This window comes from Lathamus discolor, chromosome 1 (genome assembly GCF_037157495.1).
Source record: "Lathamus discolor isolate bLatDis1 chromosome 1, bLatDis1.hap1, whole genome shotgun sequence".
Taxonomy (NCBI): Eukaryota; Metazoa; Chordata; class Aves; order Psittaciformes; family Psittacidae; genus Lathamus; species Lathamus discolor.
The window spans coordinates 64,152,009-64,168,118 of NC_088884.1; the positions used below are offsets into that span (position 1 = coordinate 64,152,009).

General features: G+C 43.5%; 1 protein-coding gene across 6 annotated transcripts in view; it reads left to right on the forward strand.

The window, feature by feature from the left end:
- The window catches only part of SLC4A4 (solute carrier family 4 member 4), a 203,736-nt gene that overhangs the window by 152,820 nt on the left and 34,806 nt on the right, over positions 1 to 16,110 (forward strand). For all 6 annotated transcript variants that reach the window (XM_065674620.1, XM_065674649.1, XM_065674657.1 and 3 more), the window contains 5 exons: positions 3,436 to 3,593; positions 11,643 to 11,730; positions 13,125 to 13,279; positions 13,946 to 14,059; positions 15,359 to 15,533. In XM_065674620.1, coding sequence (XP_065530692.1) covers positions 3,436 to 3,593; positions 11,643 to 11,730; positions 13,125 to 13,279; positions 13,946 to 14,059; positions 15,359 to 15,533 — 690 coding nt within the window. The remainder of the gene's footprint in view (positions 1 to 3,435; positions 3,594 to 11,642; positions 11,731 to 13,124; positions 13,280 to 13,945; positions 14,060 to 15,358; positions 15,534 to 16,110) is intronic.

Consider the following 16,110-nt stretch of genomic DNA (forward strand, 5'->3'; position numbering starts at 1 on the left):
CTTCTCTTCTCCAGGCTGAACAGCCCCAACTTCCTCAGCCTGTCTTCATACGGGAGGTGCTCCAGTCCCCTGATCATCCTTGTGGCCCTCCTCTGGACTTGTTCCAACAGTTCCATGTCCTTTTTACATTGAGGACAGCAGAACTGCACACAATACTCCAAGTGAGGTCTCATGAGAGCAGAGTAGAGGGGCAGGATCACCCCCTTCGATCTGCTGGTCATGCTTCTTTTGATGCAGCCCAGGATATGGTTGGCTTTCTGGGCTGTGAGTGCAGACTGAAGCCGGCTTATGTTCAGTCTCTCATTTACCATTATTTTCTTATCTCCAGTTTCCTCCAGAGCCGGAAGGACTTGGTAGTACTTTTCCAGGCTTCATCCTTGATGCATATTTAATATTTTCACTCATGGTGACACTGGCTGCAGCATGCAGGAGTAGGATTGTTCCAGTGTTTTCTTCCTGTTGAATCAATAACTAATGCCTTTTCGTGAGACTTTTCCCATTTTTCTACTTCTTCAGTCTCCTGGCAAAGCTTGTTATGGGTTCATAGCCCAGCTTAGTGTTACCCCCTGTTGATGTTCCTGGCAGTACATCCTCACTCGCCATTCACCCGTAGCCAGGCACACACAGAGCATCTCCAACCATCACCCAGGGCAGGATTTTCTGAAAGCCTTTAACTCCACATTAATTCTGCCACTGCTGAAGCGAAAAACAAATCTGTCTGGGATCTGAGGACACTTGGAGTGCAAGCAAGGCAGAGGGGTGCATGTGAGACTGGGGCTCTGGGAGCTTTCCTGGTGCTGCAGGTCTGCTTCAGCTGACTGCCAGCCTAGCAGAACGGCAGCCCTGTGACTGCCTAAAGAGATTTCCAGGTGCCAGGAAGATACCATAAATTAAGTCAGGAGAGGCTGATTTTTGAAACTTATTGGCTGTTGCTGCTGCAGCATTTTCCTATTGTCAAGTGAGAAGCAATTGATGACATTAGAAAGAAGTTCTTTACTGTGAGGATAGTGAGACCCTGCCACAGGTTGCCCAGAGAAGCTGTGGCTGCCCCATCCCTGGCAGTGCTCAAGGCCAAGCTGGACGGGGTTTGGAGCAACCTAGTCTAGTGGAAGGTGTCCCTGCCTGTGGCAGGGGATTGGAACTGGATGAGCTTTAAGGTCCCTTCCGACCCAAACCACTCTGTGATTCTATGATTTCTCCATAGTTGGACCGTAGGATGCCTGTTGTAGAGCCCCGTGAGCCTGCTCACATCTGCTGTGGTACATAGGTGGAGGGATGGAAAGAATAACCGTCAGGCCATGAAGAACTGGTTTTAGCATAAAGCTATAGCTATACTTCGGGAGAAGATGTATAAATGAGAGTATCCCTGTCAGCTGACTGATGAGAACGATCCTGGTCTTCTAGTACTTTATTTTAATGGTGATGAACACAGAACTGGACCTCAGATACCATTTGGATGCCTTGGGAAGGACTGGAATTGAATAAATGCAGCTTTACAGTTTGTCTTCTAAGCTCACTTTCCTGCAGGTTAGAGCCCTGCTGTTCAGTAACACCACAGATGCTTTGCTGCATTACTAGAAGTGCATTAAACAATAACTACATAGTTTTGCTTTGAGATACACCCTTTTCTTAAAGAAAAAAATCAAGTTGGTTTTCAAAAAGACTAAAATCTAGACCTTAATGATGAGAAAGCTTGAAGATAAGCAGTTCAGTTGCACTGGTGTACGCTTCACCAGCTCTCTTCATCCTATTTCTGGCTCAGCTGTTAGTGAAGGAAAAGGCAAAGTTGTAGGAAGAGAGTGAAAGAACACTAGAAAAAGCACTGCCACCCCCAAAACTGCTCATATAACAACTCAGGGTCATGTTACTGAGGAGAAAGGAGCAGTCAGAGATTGTAAGAGCATAAACAAAGAATTAAGGCTTTCAGGGCATCACGGGAAAGCTATGTTGAAATAACCCTGGGTGAGTAAGGAAATCAGATTACTAGTCATCAGGCAGAAATTTTGGTGTCTTTCTTGAATTTCTTTTACTACAAAACATTTACTGAAATGGGTGAGTTCTTCATATACTGTTATCTGTTTACCTAGGAGCACCTGAGAAGAATCTGTCCTTCTGTGAGCAATTCACACCATCAGTTTATTAGTATAATATTAAAACCACCAGTCAGTGTGCTTTGGGGCTTCTGAGAACTTGTGCAGCCAGGCTGTGTTGGGAGCTGCTGGTGATTTTAGGCAGTTCTACTGAGGTGGATCACAGTGGGCCACACTGATTTTTCTGCAGATGAGGCAGGGTGGTTTATGTCTATGGACGCCAGATGTTAGCTGGAGTTCATTTACTTAAACTCCTCTGCGAGGTTCTTAAAATTTCTCCCTGACAGAATGGCATTCAGAGTTGGGAAGGGTCGAGCATCTGCAGTAACTTGGTTATAAAGCAGGGGGTGTTTAATTGATGGTGGAAATAGTTGGGTTTGAGATATATGGAGGGAGATAGACAAACACACACACACACACACACACACATTCCTCTTGCTTGGTGTTCAAACCTGGGCTAGCAGAGGGGTAGGAGCCTCATCAGGGGGAGAGCAGTTAACCAGGGTCCCCACCATGACCATCTGGAGGGGGTTCCCTGTGCCACCCAACCCTTCCTGTCTCAGCATCTTCTCTGAAACCCTCTCTGATTTCTCTCTCTTTCTTGGATGCCCCTTCTCACTTCACCTCTTCCCAAGGATTTCTTTCCCTTCAGATCTTTGAGAAGCGAGTGGTATAATACCCATCCAGCACCATTCTGTGGATGGGTTGAGAAGGGGTTTTCTCTTGGACAGAAGGTCTCTAATGATGGCACAAGTTCCTCCGTGCCCCTTCAGCCATTCCCTGCTCTGTGCTCTGAGGGCAGCAGTCTGCAGGAGGGCTGAGGGCTCAGGCACTGATGGTGGGAAGCAGTAACAGTTATTGAAACTTGTAGTTTCCAAACCAGCATTCCTGGTACTTCTGCCCAGTGACTCCTCATGTGCTGGCCTCCCTGCAGTGGGAACAATGGGTTTGGACAACCCCAAGCAAATTTAGATGAAGGGAAAAGCCACAGGCTAGGAAACGTGCTCTTAAAACCCTATGCTGAGCTTAGTCTTCCCCTGGGAACTTGAAAAGACATGTACACAGTGAGAGGCAAGTGCCCAGCTCCAAGAGGCATAATCTTCTCAGCATCATCTTTGCTGCGGGCACCAATATCAGCATTGTTCTTATGGGGCTTATCTTCCTAGTGTCTGTATCTCAGTAGACTCTGTGGGACTTCAACATATTATCATACTTAATATATCACCAAAGATATACTCTGACCAAGGAGGAAGTGTGGGTGAAAACTGGGTGTATTTTATGCACGTTCCTGTTTGCTTGCCCAAGAAGGCTTAATGTTCTTTTCCTTCCTTTTTCACTGATGCAGCTGAAGAATAAATTCATGAAGAAATTGCCCCGTGATGCTGAGGCCTCCAACGTGCTGGTTGGGGAGGTAGACTTCCTGGAGAATCCCTTCATTGCCTTCGTCCGGCTGCAGCAGGCAGTCATGCTGGGTGCTCTGACTGAAGTCCCTGTACCTACCCGGTAAGAGAACTGAGCTCCTGGGAAGGCTACAAGAATGGGAAACTCCATTTCCACCTTTTCAGATAAAAACCCCAGGCCGGAAGATATTCTCCATTACTTTCCATCATGTGATGTGTGTAACAATCAGAATTATTGGTTTAAAGTAACAAAACTGTAGCTGCTTAGTAATCTTCAGGTCCTGTTTGGTTAACCTGAATTTGGTTATAAGATACCAGCTGTAAACCAGAACAGCATTACAGAAACACGCTAACTTTATAACTTAATAGTAAAGACACTGCCAATGTGAAATTTAACTAATGGGGCTTTCTTCCTGCCCCTCATGATTCCCCCCAGTGTCACTCAGATTCCCTCTGCATGTTTCTGCAGTATGTATTTTTCCTCTTAAACTCACATTAGGAGAAAGATGCAGTTCTGGCTCTGCTGGAGCAAAACAAGTAAGTTGGGTAAACTGAGGCATACAGTTCTGTTGGGTGGTCACATTGTATGATCTAGCCAGGTTGGATGGGGCTTTGAGCAACCTGGTCTAGTGGAAGGTGTCTCTGCCCATGTCAGGGGGTTGGAACTGGATGAGCTTTAAAGTCCTTTCCAACCCAAACCATTCTGTTGATTTTGTGATTCTATGTTCCTGCTTATTGCAGGGGGGCTGGACTAGATGACCTTTGAAGGTCCATTCCCTTCCAACCCAAACTGTTCTATGATTCTGTGGTGCTTTCTAATGCATAATGATTCAGGGAAAGCTATAACTTATTGTGACTCATGGCAAGTTAATCTGAGTCTCCCAAATATGAATATAATTTATGATCTTAAATATGTGAATTCACTGCTTGAAGATGTCTGTCTCTACAGTGAGCGTGTTTATCTACTAGAATAACAAAGTGCTGTTTGAATTCTTAGCAATATTACTTTTCGTTATACAATTGCATATTGTTTATCAAGTAATATAGTAGAGAAAAATTATCAGTATAGATGTCCAGACCATCTGCTCTGTATTTGAGTGATAATGCAGGAGTGTATCTTTGCTTCATATACAAACACTCCCATCAAGGTAAGAACCTCAGTCCTTGGCCCCGCTGCACACCTCCACTCTGCTGTGCTTCTCCTGTCAGCTTAGAAAGGGTTTACTTTGTGTTTTGCTTGTAATTAGGGAGTTCAAATTGCACCTCTCACATCATCACTAATGTGCAAATATGTATTTTATGTCAACAGTCTCCAGGACTTTACATACACAGTGAAGGTTGTGGTTTGAATGCCTACAGGGTTTGAGGCTGTATCAAGTAATATTTTGTGAGATGTACGACAACAGAAGCACATGGCTAGTGCATTACTGATACTGGAAGGAATCCCAGCCGTTGTATGGAGTGGAAGTTATATGGTTGTTATAATCTGTACCTTATTTTATGTACAAACCAAAGGAAAAAGAGGATCTAGTTCTGCTGTTTGTCTAACTGCCTCCTAGTAATGCAGCAGTGTTTGTATTTCTTGGAGTTTCTGTAAGTGACTCCTTAAAATAACCATGTCAACAGCTGTTTGCACACAGTGGGTATTCTGGCAGGAGCATGGGGAGACAAAAGTGGCTTATAAATGGCTATTCCTCATTCCTCAGTATTACTGAGCTCTGCATATTTCAGCATTTTGGCTTCAAAGTCTAATCCCACTTGCTTTTTTTTAAGCACATCTCCAAATGCTTTTCAGCAGATGTAAAATTAGGTATTGTTTGTTTTGGTAGTGGGAGCCAGGAAGTTAGATCTAGGATTGCTGAACGACCTCATTACTCAATAGCATTAATCAAGACAATATGTCCTTCCGTGCCAACATTTTTTTCCAGGAAATAGCATTATCCATTTGCTGTCCTCCAAACTGAATGCTAGCCCTAATCAAAGCAGGGAGGCTCATTAGATGGCTTTTGTGAGTAATGAAGAGCCATTTGCAGTGGCTGCATCCTGTGAAATTCAATCAAGGAAATCCCATTGGGGGCCCAGACGAGCTGTGATGGAGCATCTCCTTAGTGAGCGCCGGGTCTCAGCCATCTCAGGCAGCATGTTACTGCTGTGGATGGGCACTGAACAGCCCACAGACTGCATACAACGCTGGTGCGTGAAGCCATGTTTTGCTTTTCAGAGCACTAACCAGGCAGATTTTGCAGGGAGAGGGCAGCGATAGCTTTTGATAGACTAGCTGAGAAGCAGCCCATCAGCTGCAGCCACTAGCTGGGTGTGTAAGACATCACCACAATCTTGTGTTGCAGAAGCAAATAAGACACCTAGCCCTGAAAGGTGAAAGGTTCATGGTATCATGATAGCCCTGCCCTGGTTTGGTTTATCCATGTTGACCCAGCACTGTAGAAAGAAAAAGGATTATTGTGTGCATAAGGTGGACAGTATTCAATGTGTAGACTTCCTGTTAAATGGGTTAATTTTTTCTGCTAGTTTTATTTTTTTCTTCCCCCCTACATTCCTTGGCTTGGATTTTTCTTGTAAGCTACAGAATTTTGGATACTTCGTAGAAAGAAAATGTCCTGTGTAGAAATTATTCTTTCTTGGATACATAAATTTTCTATATATATTTTTCCTTCACGCTTCCTTGCTAAGGATTTTAAGTATTTCCTTTACTTAAAAGTAGATTTTTACTTAAAGGAAATCAGGAAGATCTGATGAATTCTTCAGGAAAGACTTCTCAGCAGGGTTTTTTTCATACAACCCTGGTAATAAAACTGCAGGATCTGAAACTGGTATAGAGAGATCCCAGCCTTTCTCTGTGTTTTATTTTTACTGATCAGATTGAAAAAACCTTGAAGGACTTTGGTTTTCTCATGTTGAATTTCATCCCTCAGTGCTGCAGACTCCTCATTTTAGCAAGCTACTGTGTTTGCACCATGGCTTGGGTACGGCTGCTTCTCCTCTGGATGGTGCAATAGTCATAGCTTCTTATTTTCATAAAAGAAATGTACAATCATGTGTTGAGGTCTGCTGCTTTAATGTAATGTTGATGGGGAAAAAAGATGAAGAATGAGCAAGGGAAAGATGTGTTTTGGAGATAAGCCGTACAGACTTGCACAGGCTAATATGTAGTGCTGGGAAATGGCCTGTGTCTGCAAGTCTTAAACGAAATGAAGTAACTTGCCCACAGATCACTTAGGAAGCATGGGGCAGAACCAGGACTCAGATTCTCCTCCCTTACCTCCTAACTTGAGCTTTTAACTGCAAAGGTATCTTTTCTTCTTCATAGGTAGGATGAAATGTGTGTCTTGTTCATTAGTTGCAGCATTGAAAGGTTTTCAGGGCCGTGTCCTTTAGCAGCCTTTCCAGCAGAAGGACTTGCTCTGGGAAACTGTGTTTATGTGTTTGACACCATGTAGAAAGCCTGCAGTGTCAGTACGTTGCTCAAAACTTGAAGGATCACTTGTGTGAAATAGAAAATGGACCAAACATGTCACCATCTCCTTTCATTACTGCAGTTTCAAGTTGTGCTCCTTTTATCAGCAGTCCAACCACTTGGTCTGCTGCAAAGTACATCAAGAGGTTGTTCTCCCAGCCCTCGAGACCAAAATGTAACTCTAAACTGAACGCCTTGCAGGTTTCTCACATGGTGTCCAACAACAGGACTGCTTCCTCCCACCCACCTCAAAATTGAAAACATTTTCTCAGGACCTTACTGAGTTTCCTTTGGGTAGGTGCCTTTAACCTTTATGGAGCTGTTGCTCTTGCTTGCTCCAGATTTGACAAGGATAGATGAGTTTTGGATTAGAATTGCTCATCTATGAGAATAAATTTATTCTGGTTGGGTTTGGTGACATAGTCCATACGATCAGAAGGTGAGTCACGTAATTGGTGGCCATCATCTGCTTGGGCAGGATGTAAAGCATGCAAAAACAACAGCAGGGATAGTGTTTTAGGTAAAACAGTAACAAATTACTGAGTTTCTGGCTCACTATCAGCTTGGAAGCAAAGGATTTTGAATGCTTTGACTGTGCTGTCATATAAGTTCAAGACCAGATATTTCTCTGGGGAGAAATATTGAATTTTGTTACTACTTTAGAGAGACTTTGAGCTGAGTGATATGAAGTGAACCTCACATCCTCTGCATTGAAGCATCCTTAGCAATGTTAAATATCAGAAATGGAGGTTCGATAACTCGGTGTGTGTTGTGTGCTGGTTTTCATCTTGCCAGATGAAGAGTATATCACAGCTAGAAGTGAGGGCTTTCTTAGGTGGAAGTATTCGTAACTAAATGACTCTAAATGCCTGGAAACATAACGTAGTCCAAACCACCAAAATACATTAATGTTTTCGTCTTTCTAATATTTGGCTCTTTAAAAGGTCTTGTTCTACATGCTGAAGGTAATTCTGAGATGAATCAGTCAAGACAAAGAATTTGGAAGGTGTCATAAACTGCTTGTTTCCAAGAACATTTACTAAGTGCAGGAGCATTCAGGCACTTGTGTTAGGCAGTGGAAGAGAGCTAGTGTAATTATTTCAGAAGATGGTTCTGAAGATGTCTCATTCCCCTGGAGAATCAGAATGTCAAGCAGCAACTTCTGAAGTTATGAACCTTTTTTAAAAATTAACAGATCTGGATAATTTGCATCCCAGAGTTCTAAAAGACTTGGCTGAGGAACAGTTTTATAATGTTGTTTTATAATAACTTGTGAAACGCAGGGGAGGTTCCAAGAGGTAGGAGGAGAGAGAGAGGACATGACCTAGGCGTGTATGGCTTAGTCACCTCCATGTGAACCTTAAGTAAAGCACTTGAAACCTCATGAAGAGTTCAACTAGGAAGTTTTACTGTTAGTGATGCCAATTAATATGTATTTATGGCTCCTGTCCTACTAGCTTGATGCCTTTTTTAAATAGGACTGTAGACTTTTTTATCTAGAAATTACTTGTGCGGATATAATATACCTTGTAAGATATTTGACTTAGTACCTCATGATATTTGATTTAGAAACCTGAAATAATATTTAATACAATGATTGTAAGGGGAGGAGTACTTCCGGTGAGTTGCCGCACCTCTCAACCCTGGTGTGTTCCACATTTTATCAGCAGCTTTTGAGAAAATCTGTAGTTAACATAGCAAAGGTTGACAAATAACAAAGAGGGTGTCTCCATGCATGGCCAAGAGCAATCTGGTCATCTGTGCTTTAACTTGGTCTCTTGTCAGTTTCCTCCTCTAGGGACAGGTGGAAGAGCCATGCTCAAAGTGCTGGTTGTCTCTGGGTCATGACTGGGGCCATAGTGGGTATAGTAATTGTTCTATCAGGGCTAGAACTGCTGAAACCTGTTTTCCTAGAATTATGTGCCATGTCCTTTCCCTCCACCATGGCACTAAACCCAGCTCTCCCCATCACCCTACCTCGTTTCTAAGACATAGAATCATATCAGAATCCTAGACTGGTTTGTGCTAGAAGGGACCTTAAAGCTCATCCAGTTCCAACCCCCTGCTACGGGCAGGGACACCTTCCACTGGACCAGGTTGCTCCAAGCCCCGTCCAACCTAGCCTTGAACACTGCCAAGGATGGGGCAGCCACAGCTTCTGTGGGCAACCTGTGCCCGGGCCTCACCATCCTCACAGTGAAGAATTTCTGCCTTGCATCCAACCTAAATCTACCCTCTTCTAGTTTAAGGCCATTTCCCGTTGTCCTACTTCCCCATGCTTGTCCATACCTGAAGTCCTGTTCCCTGGCTCCTAACTTCCTTTTCTCAGGAAAGGAGCCTTACATCAAGTTCCTGAGTAGCCATAGGCTATATTTGCACTGAAAGAACTGCCAGCTCTTGGATGATTTCCCTGAGGAAGACACTGATAGATCAGAGAAGGTTTGTGGAAGAAAAAGCCTTCAGAGTGACTAAAGAGAGGAGAAAAGCCTCAAATGTCTTATTCTGTCAGATGAGTGACTGGATCGATAAGGGAGGATATTTAAAGGGATTTAATTATTGAGGTTTCTTCAGTCTAGCTATGAGAGACAACTGAAATTTGTGACTGGAAGTTGAAGCTAACCCAAATTCACACTGGAGGCAGTGAAAAAGGTTTTAGATGAGACAACTTATTCAAGGTTATAGTGTGTTTATTTTCCATTACTGATAGAAAGGAAGAGCTGTAATTGGAAAAAGGCCCAATTCAGGAAGCTTTAAAAGTTGTTTTGGGCAGTGATAAGTGTTTCTGTTTGAGTCACATGCTGTTATGGAGTTTGCTGAAAATTGCCCTAATAATTGCCTTTGCTAAATTAGGTGAAATGGAGACATTGGTCTCCTGCCATGTGACTTCTTTTGTTGCTAATTGCAAGAGTGAGTTGACATGTGAGAGAGACAGACTTTTGTCTCAAGGTCACTAGATAAGAGTCCAGCTCAGGCTGAGCGGTTGAAACGACACCAGCACGATGGTCTTCATTGAAAACCCACTGACCACCAAGTGCTGGCCATCGTGCGAGATGGCCACCAGAACTAATGGCTTTCTTGACAAGCCAGTTGTCAAGGTGGAGAGGTGAGCATGAAGGCAGATGTATTTTTGTGCCATAGCCATGAACAAAATAATTTTTTGGGGGACAAATCTGAACAGGGGATTTAGAGGAAGCTTGTATTTCTACGGACAAGGCTGTAGATGCTGTGTGAGTAAGTAGCCGCCAGCTTAGCACCTGTCTGTGGTGTGAAATCAACTCTGAAGCAAGAGTACTTCTACAGGTGGTACTGGCTTTTGCCATTTCAACATTGATACCTTAGGCTTGTACATGAAACTTAGTTTATGAACTGGGAGTGTCAAAGATAAGGCTTAGGTCTTTCCTGAATCAGGTATTATTTGAATGGTGGTATCTTTTTTATTATTATTTATTTCCTTTTCATTCCAGTCCAGGAAGATCTAGGTACCTTTGAAGATTCAACTTTGAGGCTGTACTTCAAACTCCTCAAATGAGTGTCACTTAAGAGGCTGGAAAACGCAGCCACCTTTCACCAGCATTCCCATTACTCTGGCACAACTGCTAAACAATTTTATTGGCAGAAGCTTCCATTTTCCGTGTATAGCTTTTCCATTAAGGACTCTCATTAGAACACACTGTGACATAGACAAGGCCCGATTCATAGCACGTTAGCACTGACAAAAGCAAGGGCAGAAAAGATAAAGAGCAGTAGTTTTCTTTCTCCAAAGTTTTCATATAATGGTGTTTTCCAAACTCACTAGCAGTGACTTGAGCATAGTTGCTGCCCAAAGAGATCATATAAGAAGTCAGCTCCTAATACCTTGTAGATGTGGTTACCCTTGCTGAAGGTGTCTGCCGTAGGAATAGACTCACACCTTAAGTTGCCTGCTTAAGAATTAAGCTGTGACTGTAAAACCATCAGATGGGCTTACAGGTCTCTGTTATGTATCTTATACTTGGAGTGGAAATTCAGGGCATACAAATTGGGCTTAATTATTTATAGCTAAAGCCCTAATTTAGATTAATGGTTTCCCTTCACATGTGGGTGCTGAACCGTAACAGAGATCTGAGCTCCAGCAGAGCATTAATAAGCACGTGGAGTGCTGTCTGATATAGCTTGGAGGAGCAATAAAGTTCACAGTGAGCAATGTGGATGGTTAATCACATCTTCCCTCTGTGCCCACTGTTGTGCTGGCCCTGCTTGGCCCATCCTGTGGGCTTTATGTGGTGTACAGGGCATGAATGCTCAAGCACCCTGCACTGGAGCTGGTATCTGTTATGTGTAAGTACCACTTCCAGGTACTGGGCACTGGAAGAATGTCGTTTCTTCACCGCATCCTGAAGTCTAGGGTGCTGAATGGTAGCAATCTCTGCGTAGGGCTGTCATAGCATTTGGCCATAGTGGTCTCAGTAGGGGTCTCAAAGCTCAAGGGAGCAAAACTCTGGGTAGTGTCTTGCTTGTCTGAGTAAGTGTGATGGGCTACAGGGTGTAACCTCTACTCCCAAATTAGCTGGAAGCTACTGGCAGCCTCTGGATCTTTAACCACAATTTTAGAAAGTCGAATTTCCATCTAGATACTGTGTAAGTAATAAGCCATCCATTTTGCTATGCTAAAGGGGAACAATCTGCTTGTTTTGTCAGATTCCTCTTCATTCTGCTGGGACCGAAGGGCAAAGCGAAGTCCTATCATGAGATTGGCCGAGCCATTGCCACACTGATGTCAGATGAGGTAGGTGTCTTGACGTCTCCTATAAGAAACAGGTTCTCCCAGGTTTCACTTCATTAGCTAATAATGATGCCCTTTCCTCCAGCATGGTTGACAGGAATATGCACATAAAGCTGAAATATCCAAATGCCACCTCCTAATTCTATCTGTTCATGTAATTATTTAATTATTTCGCCTAGGTTTGTGTTTTTATAAAAGCATGACTGTAGGAAGGCTTTGTCCATTGTGTGTATTTTCCTGCTAGCAATCACTTTCCAATAGACTGTCATAGAATCATAGAATAAACCAGGTTGGGAAAGTCCAACCATCAAGTCCAACCGTTACTGATCTTTGAATTAATCTTGTCGTGGTGCTCACCTTCTGTCACATTCCATGATCCTGATGACTCACAGCCACGCTCCAGGTAATTACAGCAGAAATGGTTACACCCAGGACATACTATTGTGTGTTGCACTTTATCTCGAAGCACTTCTTCGTTCAGGCAGTGCTTGTATTATCCACGAGCAGCTAGCAGTTACTTGCTAATCATACACCACAATGAGATGACTGGGCTTTCAATATTCATTTACAGCTTTTTTCTTCCAGTGTCCCTTGGGCTCTGTGCATCTGGGGCTGATTTACATTATGTTTATTTCTTGCTGTCTCCTTACATTGTTTTTGCTTTCATGTGGTTCTCTTAATTACCACTTGCCTGATCTCAGCTCTTCTGTTTTGTGTCATTTGCACTGCTTGGAGCAGTGGTTTAGTTTCCATGGCCCAACAGTCCTCTTTGCTACCGCTGGCTGTTCTTATTAAGTCTGTCACGTTTGCTCATCCGCCTCCATTCCAAGCAGTTCAGAAGATACCTGTAAAATTCATCATTAATGCTCTTTTTCCTCTCTTTTCTCATTCACTCTTCATCAGTAATATAATACCTTTCAGTAAAACCAGTCTGTGCTTTTTGTTATTATATTTGAGTAAATATTGTCATCATTTCCATGTCACAGGATTGGAAACTATATGGGGTTTTTTTGGTAGACTGAAGCAGGTAGGGAAAGAGGATCGATATTTTTGTGCCTTTGTAAAAGTGTCTTCTGGAAGTGTAATTGAAACTCCTTATTTAAATGAAAACTCTTATTCTGGGTAAAGCAAATGGATAATTGCTTTACTAACATTTTGAAAGATGTTAGAAATGTATGTTTTGCTAAAAATTAGAAATACATATACCTGCAAGACAAGAATATCATTAAACAGCTGACCAAAGGAATGGGCTTTCCTGAGGTTCACACACCCTTGTGCCAAGTGTCCTGGTACTTTCTGCGAATCAGTTTTTATGGAACAAAATTTGGTAGCTACCTCTACAGTCTCGGCTACAGAAAATGCAGCCCTTTCTCTATGGACCTCTCTTGTCCTTGCAGGTGTTCCATGACATTGCCTATAAAGCTAAGGACCGGCAGGACCTGATCGCTGGCATCGATGAGTTTCTGGATGAGGTCATTGTGCTCCCACCTGGGGAATGGGATCCAGCCATTAGGATAGAGCCCCCCAAGTCTCTTCCTTCTTCAGATAAAAGGTAACAGCAGGAGACAGGCAGGTTTATTTCTGTGATGAGCGACAGTGCACATCAGTTCTGAAAAGGTGATGGGAAGAGCTGCTGCTTTGGGTACACCAGGTTTATTGAGCAACTTCAGTGACTGCATCTGCCTGTCTGGGTTTAAAATGTACTAGAAGTAATGCTGGGAGATATATGGGTGCTGAGGAACTGGCACAGGTTGTCCAGAGAAGCTGTGGCTACCCCATCCCTGGCAAAACACTGGATGGGGCTTTGAGGAATCTGGTCTAGTGGAAGGTGTCCCTGCCTGTGGCAGGGGGTTGGAACTGGATGAGCTTTAAGGCCCTTTCCAGTCCACACCATTCTAGGATTCCATGATGATTTTCAGGTCTTTCTTAACAGCTGGAGGGAGGATGTTCTTGCAGTTCTGTACCCTTCAAGGTGATGTTGTAGGCATATAACATATATAGTGGTTATCCAGGCTCTTTGGGGTTCTGCTTGGTCTTTTTAACATGCTATGCTCCACTCGCTGCTGGCAGGTCAGCCTTCTAGTCTCCTTTGTACAACATGGCTCTGGAAAGGGCTGTGTAACACTTGGTTCAGAAGAAAATTATGGATCTTGGGTTATGTTTGGTGGAGCCGTCAGGCAATGTGGTGAGCCTCAGTTTGCCTTGCCTTCTTGCCTAGGAAAAACATGTACTCCGGGGGAGAAAACCTCCAGATGAATGGAGACACACCTCATGATGGAGGACATGGCGGCGGGGGCCATGGGGACTGCGAAGAGTTGCAACGAACCGGCAGGTCAGCAATGCTCTGCTTAATGGGATGTGCCTGGAGTCACCCATGTAAGGTGGCAGTGTTCCCTTTGCAGAACCATTTCTGCTTCCCTTCTGCTTTCCATCCTGACATACTGTTTGTATAGGTTGAGCTGTGACCCCAGAACCCAGTGCCCAGCTTGAGGCTGCCTGAAGGGTCCTGAACACTCAGCCTCAGCAAATTACAGAGCATCTTAAATAAGCACCAAAAAAATGAAAGAAGGCCCAGGCACGTGTTTGCTGTTGGCATCCTGTGAAGTTAAGTGATCTGTGAGGGATGTAAACATGGCAGGTATAGCTACAGTTTCCATTTTGATTGCTTGGAAGCACTTTAGCCAAGAGCAGAGACATTCCCTTTTCCAGACATTCCTGTTGTAGTTGAATTGCAAAATGAAGGCTTTTATGGGGTAGAAATACAGAAGGTAACAGAGCCTAAGGCTTCACTCTGCTGTATTACCCTGCTTGTATGCCGTGTAGAAGTCCAGTAGGGTGGGAGTGCAGTCCAGGTGGCCATAAAACAGTGTGCACAGCATTTCAGGGTCACTACGCAGGTTTGTGTGGTGGCATTGTGCCCTCCCTCCCACTCTCTGTTTTCTTTTTAAGTTCTAGCAGAGTATCCAGATTCTAGGAGGAAAGCCTGAAAATCTGAAATTACACATTGGTGTGTACAAGACAGTCCATACATCCTGTTTCTGGGTCAGAAAACCAACATTTCTCATGCTGTCAGAGCCACATGGAGTTTATACAGGTTAAATACTGTCTTGTCTGTGATTCCACAGAAAGAATACATATGCAAGTGCAGCTGTCTTGTTCTCCAAGATGATTTCACTTGTGTTTTCACTTGTAGTTCTTTTTCTGGTTAACAGTTTGAAGCATTTTTCCACTTAGCAGATTGTTTGGCTCACCCAACCATTGTGTTTGCCGGGTGGAGAAATTTAGGCAGGGATTTAGACTAGGTTTAATGTATTTTATTACATCAACCTGTATAGTTGGAGAAAAATAATTACAAGCTTCCTGAACTGCAGGCTTCAGTGGTCTGCTGCAGCAGAATTGGGTCTTGTGTTCCTGAAATGTGTTTCTTTCCAGCTGCATCAAGTTATTATCTTTACAGCATTACTTCAGTGATATCCCTGGACCATCACAGCTGCGATAAGACTATTCTCTAATGTGATGATCTCACTCCTCTCAGATAATACTTCATTTCTGGCAAAGCTTCTGATGACTTATCTGGGTGACTTTCGCTGTGAAACATTTTGCACGAGTCTCCTCTTGCTTGTCTTTTCAGATTCTGTGGTGGCTTGATCAAAGACATAAAGAGGAAAGCACCTTTCTTTGCTAGTGACTTCTACGATGCTTTAAACATTCAAGCCCTTTCAGCCATTCTTTTCATCTACCTGGCCACGGTGACCAACGCTATCACTTTTGGAGGATTGCTTGGTGATGCTACGGAGAACATGCAGGTTAGCAAGAGCTTTCAGAAGAACAGATCTGTCATTTGCCTCTTGCCATCTACAGAGGGGTGCGTGGGACCGACCAGGCTTGAATTCTGGGTACAACTAATAGAGGTATCCTGTGTTTCCACTGAAATTAGCTTGCTTTCCCTGCTGTTGGACGGCTGTCCTTTGGAAAATCATACCTTAAATGGTGTTTGAAAAATGGCCAGGCTGCAGAGAAGGTCCTTGCTCCTTCTATATAGAGAAGTTCCTCTGATCTGCTCTTTGTGTTTGTGTCTCAGTTGTACTGTTTCAGTCCAATTAATATTACTAAGTCTGATTCAGATTTTCCATGTCGACAGAGAGAGCACTGTCTCCTCTGCGTGACTCTTACAGTCCCTGGACTTCTGCCTCTCTGGTGAGAGGAAAGGAAATCCTAAGTTTCATAGGAAAGTGAGTAAATCAGGAGATGGGATCAGGATTAAAAAAGCAAGGTCTTTAGAAAGATGAATTTTGTAATAATCATAGAATAGTTAGGGTTGGAAAGGGCCTTATGATCATCCAGTTCCAAACCCCTGCCATGGGCAGGAAGATAAGATCCTGG